General features: G+C 43.8%; 1 protein-coding gene across 7 annotated transcripts in view; it reads right to left on the bottom strand.

Annotated features, from left to right (window-relative positions):
* The window catches only part of PCCB (propionyl CoA carboxylase, beta polypeptide), a 104,052-nt gene that overhangs the window by 93,725 nt on the left and 1,996 nt on the right, over positions 1-8,331 (bottom strand). For 4 of the 7 annotated variants that reach the window (XM_012000031.1, XM_012000030.1, XM_012000036.1 and 1 more), the window contains exons 2-5: positions 6,183-6,302; positions 5,539-5,607; positions 1,668-1,724; positions 142-255 (exon numbers count right to left, since the gene is read on the bottom strand). In XM_012000031.1, the coding sequence (XP_011855421.1) occupies positions 142-255; positions 1,668-1,724; positions 5,539-5,607; positions 6,183-6,302 (360 nt within the window). The remainder of the gene's footprint in view (positions 1-141; positions 256-1,667; positions 1,725-5,538; positions 5,608-6,182; positions 6,303-8,331) is intronic. The other 3 variants (XM_012000032.1, XM_012000034.1, XM_012000035.1) reach the window with 3 other exon arrangements.

Below are 8,331 nucleotides of genomic sequence, written 5' to 3'. Positions count from 1 at the left end.
GACACAGAAAGGACCCACAGAACAGACACAATGCAGCAGAGAACAATAAGGAGAGTTGGAGGAGCTCTGGCCAGGTCATGGCTTAGAGAACTTAAGCCCTATATTTTTTTATTCTCTATTCTCTATTAACAGGTTTCTCACCAGAAAGATGTCTGCATAGCCAGCCAAAGACTCCACTCCCTCTTGGATCCGTGCTCCCCCAGAGTCATTCAGCCCAATCACGGGAGCCCCCACTGTTACGGCCTGGTCCATGATCTGAGACAGCGGAGAAATCTTTTATTGAGACAAATATTCTTGATATAAAAAACGACATTCACAAAGTACCACAGTGTTTTCTGGAAAATGTCCCGAGTGCACTTTTCAAAACAGGAGGCAGTAACACTGGTTTCACTCCCCATCATGATTGGGTACCTTCATGGAGGACAAAGGACCAGATATTTAAAAGGCTGATTAAAGCCCCCAAACACCCAGGAGCCAAAGCATTTCCCATTAGCAGGGGATAAAACAACTCATGGCAACCATTTCTAGAACCACAGGCTCACATTGTAACATCTTCCAGCAGCCAGTTTTGTTCCCAGGTACTGCTTTGAAAGAACTTACAGTAGACAGAATGGCAAAGTGGTACTTTCATGAAAGCAGATGTTGACCCATCTGTTAATCTGAGGGCAGGCCCAGGTCTGCTTTTACTTCTAATGTGACAGATTTTCCTCATGGGTTAGTAATCTGACAGCATAATAAGCAATATTCCTACAACCCTTGACAGTTTAAAAAGCACTTTCACTTCCATTACCTCATTTAGCCATCATAACAGAGGCAGTAAAAAGAGAAAAATTAAGAAGGTATAAAAGTTAAGTGACTGGCCCAAGGTCTCAGGAGCGATACATGACAGGACCATGTCTATAATCCAGATGTTCCAGTTACCAGTAGCTCCAAATTTAATTCCAAAATTCTCTATTATTTATAGTTTATTCCTCTCCAGAGCATCTAATCTCTAGCAGTGGTTTTTAAACATCAGCATACAATTTTCCCACTGTTCTTTACCTTCTAGCATCTGGCCCCTCCACCTAGACAAAAGGTTCTTCACCTGAAATCCTCAGAACCCCAAGAGGTCTGTGAACGGGAGTCCATGAATGGGAAAAAATTTACATCTTTATCTTTACTAACTCTAGCCAATCGTTAACATTTCTTTTCATTATTAATATAGGCAATGAGCCTCAGTATTAGAAATACCTGTGACTTTGTCATTATTAGAAGCCACAGATATTTTTACGTCCCATTAAAGTGGTTGCGGATACTCTGAAATATTTCACCTTTGACTACTTTGAAATTACGGCAGTTATTAGATCTACTGCTAAATCTTGTTATTAAATGCATTAACAAGGGAGCACATATATTATAAATGTGGTTTTTAAAAACATTTTTAATCATTTAAAATCCTACAAATTTTATTTTAGGTATGTAAAAACAGGAGCGTCCAGGCTTTGCTAGCCCATGGAAGAGATCCACGATACAAAAACTGTTATGCACCCCTTCAGATGGGTAGCAGATCTTGCATACCTCTGCCCTACCCCAAGTACCTAGTTCAGTGTTTTATACCCCAAAGATACCCAATAAGCACTATGTAACTGAGGAAAGCAATGGATTGAATTTGAGTATTAAACACTTACTTTGCAGATCTTTTGGGCATGTGCTCCTGACAGACTGCCTCCAAAAACTGTAAAATCCTAAAAAGAAAATACAAATCAGCAAGTCAAATATAGTGACTGGCTAGAGATGAAAATCCAGTGGGAGGAAGAAATAGAATATTCACAGATAAAAGCTTTTAGGACAGGCATGGTGGCTCATGCCTATAATCCCAACACTTTGGGAGGCCAAGGCAGGCGGATGGCTTGAATCCAGGAGTCTGAGACCAGCCAGGGCAACATGGCAGAAACTTGTATCTACAAAAAAATACATTAGAAAGTTAGCTGGGCATGGTGGTATATGCCTGGAGTCCCAGCTACTCAGGAGGCTGAGGCAGGAGGATCACTTGAGCCCAGGAGATAGAGGCTTCAGTAAATTGAGACAGCACCACTGTATTCCAGCCTAGGCAACAGAGCAAGACCCTGTCTCAAAAAAAAAAAACAACAAAAAAACGTTGCCTGGGCACAGTGGCTCACGCCTGTAATTCCAACACTTTGAGAGGACAAGGCGGGTGAATCACTTGAGGTCAAGAGTTCCAGACCAGACTGGCCAACATGGTGAAACCCCATCTCTACTAAAATAAAAAAATTAGCTGGGCGTGGTGGTGTGCGCCTATAATCCCAGCTACTCGGGAGGCTGAGGCAGGAGAATCACTTGAATCCAAGAGGCAGAGGTTGCAGTGGGCCGAGATTGCACCACTGCACTCCAGCATGGGCAACAGAGCGAGACTCCATATTAAAAAAAAAAAAAAAAAAATACACACGTATAGTTTTTAAAGCATTTTCAGAAGTTTAAAAATTAGAAAAAAGTCTGACTTATAGATTATTCCATAGAATAAAATATCTTAAAGGAAGTTCATGAATTGTCAAGGCAAAAGAGCTAGTCTTTGCTCTACAAAAATGATTTGAAAGGAAAAAAGAGAAAAGAAAAAAATGATTTGCAGCTCTGAAGGAAAACCTATCACACAGAATTAATTCTAATACCAGATTCTATGGATATCAGTCAAGCACTTCTATTTTTAGGAAATATTTACTGTTTCATTTTACTTAGTATTTTGAGACCGACTCTTGCTCTGTCACCCAGGCTAGAGTGCAGTGGCATAATCTTGGCTCACTGTATCCTCTGCCTCCCAAGTTCAAGCAATTCTCCTGCCTCAGCCTCCCGAGTAGCTGGGATTACAGACACATACCACCACCCCCAGCTAATTTTTGTATTTTTAGTAGAGACAGTTTTGCCACGTTGGCCAGGCTGGTTTCAAACTCCTGGCTTCAAGTGATCTACCCACCTCGGCCACTGCGCCCGGCCTATATTTGCTGTTTTAAAAAGGAAGGTTAAAAAACAAGAATCAGAGCTCTCACTGCTACTTCGGCTTATGGCTCTTCATTATGTTCAGATATAAAGGGCTTATTGTGGGCATAACCTCTCCTACAGCCCCCTCAAAAAGATAGGTGGGAATTAAGAACAGAATCAGCCATGAGAATAAGAACAAAGAGACAATAGCATGGCAAGGATTAAACAAATTTGGGGGGAACTGAAAGCACAAGAAAATACCTGATTTAGAGAGAATGGAAGCTTACACACCTGCAGTGGGGGTAACCAAGGAGGGGACAATCTAGGAACCATGGAAAGTGGAGATGAGAAGAGGGCTGAAAAGAGACTAACAGAAGTCTCTGTTAGAACCAGTCAGAGCCCACAGGGCCTCTCCTTCACCTTGAGAGGAAAGAGAAGGTTTGTTCTGTAAAGGAAATTAACCAGAAGGGTTCTAAACTCACAACTGCTAACCTAAAAGAGGAAAAGGTGAGGCTGAAAACACACAAGATTACGAGCCTATACACTGAATCATTGAGTGCTGGCCCCTTTTTTCTCTCCCCTCAGAATACACCAACAGCCAATTATCAGGCAAGGGACTGAGGAGGCTCCCCAGAAGAACAGAAGCTCCCCAGAAAAAATATTTAAGATATTAACATCTTGGAGATCACTATTAAAAAAAAAATAGCTCATCACTCCCTACCCTCAGTATCCTTCAAGGCCTGTCTCAATTGCCCCATTGTTACTAAAGCTTTCCTCAACCATGGATGTGATTTTCCCTTGTGTTGGGTCTACAACATTTGCCTGGAACCTCTCACTCCATGTGCTGTGTAGTCACATCTGTTCTGTGCCATTCTGCCTATAAAATGATTCGCTTCTTCAGGGTGGGAACTCTTGTCTCAGTCATCTCCACCTTCTCCTCACTCCCACCCTAACATGAGCATAAGAGGTGCTCGAAAGTATGAATTCCGTGAATTTTTCCACCTGCTTAATAGTGGTGAGTGAATACCATGTCCAGAAAACATAACTTTCTTAGTTCTCTCTACAGTGGTTCCTTCTGTACAAGTTTTTCCCAGCTCTCGTAAATTGCACAAAACAAAGAAATGTGATTCCTTCTATTTCATCATTTGGTAGACCAATTTATAACAGTTTTAAAACATCTCAAAGGTAATTTAATTGGTAAATACATACTGTCTAACTATGACAGATTTTAAATTAACCAAGTATAACTATTTTATTTTTTATTTTTGAGATGGAGTCTCACTCTGTCGCCCAGGTTCGAATGCAGTGGCGCAAACTCAGCTCACTGCAACCTCCACCTCCCAGGTTCAAGTGATTGTCCTGCCTCAGCCTCCCAAGTAGCTGGGATTACAGGCACCCACTACACCTGGCTAATTTTTGTGTTTTTAGTAGAGACAGAGTTTCGCCACGTGGGCCAGCTGGTCTCAAACTCCTGACTCACGTGATCTACCCGTCTCAGCCTCCCAAAGTACTGGGACTACAGGCACAAGCCACCACGCCCAGCCAATTTTAATATCAAACTTTAGGTCTGTAAAAAGACCTAAGCATTTTAAATTATATATACATCTACACCTCTGGAGAGAAAAAAGTCAAATCCAAAATAGTACACAAAATATTCTGTGTTAGTTTTCTACTACTGCTATAAAAAATTAATGTAAATTCAGTGCCTTGAAACAACACAAATTATCTTAGAGTTCTATAATTTAGAAGTGCTACACAGGATTGACTGGGCTAAATTAACGTTGGCAGGGCTGTGCTCCGTTCTGGAGGCTCCAGGGGAAAATGTGTTTTCTTGCCTTTGCCAGCTCCTAGACACCATGGGCACTCCTTTGCTAATGGTCTCCTTTTCCCATCTTCAAAGCCAGGTACTGCAGATCATGTCCTTCTCTTATCATATCCTTCTAAGCTCCTCTTCTACCTCCCTCTTCCACTTTTAAGGATGCTGTGATTACATTGGACCCACCTGGATAAATCAGGCTACGCTCCCTACTGTAAGGTCAGCTGATTAACAATCTTCATTCCCTTTTGCATGTAAAATAACATATTGATAGCTTCGGCTATGTGTGTGAACAAACTATCTGTCTTGAGGCACCCTGATAAAAGTTTTCTGAACATATTCATGAAAGCCCAGAGCTCAGGGGAATGCTGCTTCTGAGCGTCAACTCCCCTTTGCTAGGCTGCACCCACTGTACTCTCTTCAGTCCACATATACTGCCCAGGACACAGATGCCCTGCAGGCACACACCCAATCCTGCCAAGAGGAATCTCATTCACTTGGAATAAATTCCTGGTTCCTGGGTTACCTTTGTACAAGGCTAGTGCCCTGTGATCCTCCCCCAAAACAAACTAAGGACTCTTCCTAAGAAAAAAACAATATTCTGGAAATATGCACTGAAAAACAAAGCAAATCCCTCATTTTCTCCAAACTACAAGCAAGTTTTCATTCCCCAAGATTGGCTTCGTTCACATATTTTCCTCTTGGCTCTGCCCTCCAAGAAAGTTCAGACTATTAGAGTTATGAAATACCTGACTGAAGACATAAACTAATCTTCCATTGATTCGGCCCCGTCCAGTGACCACGCTGTCTCCAGGAAACTGCCAGAAAAATGCAAAAATAAAGGTTAAAAAATCCAAATACTTCTTTTAATGAATTTGGCCACTAAGCCTCAATGAAAGACAAAAACAAAACCCAAATTCCTAAAACATCAATAAGAACAAGAAACATGAAGGAATCCCACCCCACTTGCCCAGCTCTACAACAGCAAGCACAGGGCTACCACTTCATCAATAGGAGTGAAGGGCACCGTCATCTTAGGCCTTATCTACCCTCCTAAAAGCAAAATAAGACCCAGGTCCACCACTTCTCTATGCTTACATGAAGGAGGACGTATAAAGAAACACAAGGCAGGGTACAGTGGCTCACGCCTGTAGTCCCAACACTTTGGGAGGCCAAGGTGGGTGGATTGCTTGAGGCCAGGAGTTCCAGGCCAGCCTGACCAATATGGTGAAAGCCCATCTCTACTAAAAATACAAAAATTAGCCAGGTGTGATGCCTGCAGTGCCTCTGCAGAGGACTTCAGATAAAAGCCTTATAGATGTATTATTATTCTAGTGGGTAGGCCAGCTGAGCCACACCTAAAAAGTGTTCACACCACCATTTGAACAAATACCTTATTCTTATCAGCAGCCATTCCAAAATCTGCACATCTGTGTTCCACAAACATGTCGCTCTCAACAAAGCTGCCAGGGTCCAGCAAGAGACTGATCCTCTCCCTGGCTGTTAGCTTTCCCTACAATGGAACAAAGATCACTCAGTGATGTCATCACAGACAATTTAGTAAGCAAAGCAAGGGCTGTTCATGGGAAAGCTTGAAGGGCAGATTTGCCCATTCATCTCAATGCAAATGCTTCCATTCTGTCCAACCTGTCCAAGGCAGATAGGTGTTATAAGACTTTAGATGACATGGAAATCAGGGCAGTGTGCACCAGAAGCCACCCAACTGTGGAAGATGAATAAGGAAATAGGGGAGGAAAAGGTAGAGAAGTAGGGATAAGGAGAACCTGACCCTGGAACACAATTAACTAGTTCCGCAAGTACTTACTGGAGACCTAAGGAGCCATAAAAAGAATGCAGAAGCAGGTGGTGGAAACTAAAGCAGGCTTAGTGAAAGGATCTGACGCAGGTTTTTTCTAGGGGGACCTACAGAAGCACATCTCACCTCACGAGGGTCCCTGCTGCTCCCAGCTCCCACCTCAAGGACACACTACTTCCTGGTTCTTCTCCTGCCTCCTCTGTGGATTTCTCCTTCTCCTACTATCCTATCCCCTGCTTAGGGACCCCACACCTGACAGTGACACTGTGACACAGAGATGACCCCAAAGCAGGGAATGGCTGAGTAGAAGGGGAGTGGGACACAAAATGCCAAAGAGCTCACTTGAGTTTAAAAATGCTTCTTTGGGCCGGGCGCGGTGGCTCACGCCTGTAATTCCAGCATTTTGGGAGGCCGAGGCGGGCGGATCACAAGGTCAGATCGAGACCAACCTGACCAACATGGAGAAACCACGTCTCTACCAAAAAAGACAAAATTAGCCGGGTGTAGTGGCATGCGCCTGTATTCCCAGCAACTCCGGAGGCTGAGGCAGGAGAATCGCTGGAACCCCCAGGGGGCGGAGCTTGCGGTGAGCTGAGATTGCGCGCCATTACACTCCAGCCTGGGCAACAAGAGCGAAACTCCGTCTCAAAAAAAAAAAAAAAAATACTTCTTTGAGGAGATGAGGTTGGAGCTCTCAATCTACCAAGGGCCTCAGCTGGGCACGGTGGCTCACACCTGTAGTCCCAGCACTTTGGGAGGCTGAGACGAGCATCACTTGAGCCCGGGAGCTTGAGACCAACTGGACAACATGGCGAAACCTGGTCTCTACTGAAAAATACAAAAATTAGCTGGGAGTGGTGGCACGTGCCTGTAATCCCAGCTACTCAAGAGGCTGAGGCAGGAGAATCACTTGAACCTGGGAAGCGGAGGTTGTAGTGAGCCGTGATCACCCCACCACACTCCAGCCTGAGCAACAAAGTGAGAACCTGTCTTTAAAAAAAAAAGAAAGAAAAGAAAAGAAAAAGAAAAAAAGGCCAGGCTCGGTGGCTCACACCTGTAATCCCAGCACTTTGGGAGGCCGAGGCAGGCAGATGAAGTCAGTAGATCGAGACCATCCTGGCTAACACGGTGATACCCTGTCTCTACTAAAAAAAAAAAAAAAAAAAAAAAAATTAGCGGGGCATAGTGGCACGCACTTGTAGTCCCAGCTATTCGGGAGGCTGAGGCATGAGAATCGCTTGAACCCAGGAGGCGGAGGTTGCAGTGAGCCAAGACGGCCCACTGCACTCCAGCCTGGGCGACAGGGTGAGACACCGTCTCAAAAAAGAAAAAAAAAAGCCTCCATTGCTTGGGCTCGCAAGCTCTCAGCCCGAGGCAAATACCCTAGCCTACCATCCCCTTCCCCAACAACAACAAAAAACCACATACCTCAAATTGGCTATTATTTCCCCCTTAGGAGAGTAGCCAAAGCTGGTGAAGTTGTGTTAAAAAAAACAAACAAAAAAAACAGGCAATCGTATACACTGTCATGTAAAGTAGAATACATTTTTAGGAAACCAATTTGGCAACATATATACAGATTTTTAAAATGTATTTATACTGACCAGGCACTGTGGCTCACACCTGTAATCCCAGCATTTTGGAAGGCCAAGGTGGGAGGACTGCTTGAGCCCAGGAGTTGAGACCAGCCTGGGCAACAAAGCAAGACCGTGTCTCTACCAAAAAA

This window comes from Mandrillus leucophaeus, unplaced genomic scaffold, assembly GCF_000951045.1.
Source record: "Mandrillus leucophaeus isolate KB7577 unplaced genomic scaffold, Mleu.le_1.0 Scaffold612, whole genome shotgun sequence".
NCBI lineage: Eukaryota > Metazoa > Chordata > Mammalia > Primates > Cercopithecidae > Mandrillus > Mandrillus leucophaeus.
The sequence above is the reverse complement of the archived record's forward strand: the minus strand, read 5'-3'. Positions and strand labels throughout refer to the sequence as shown.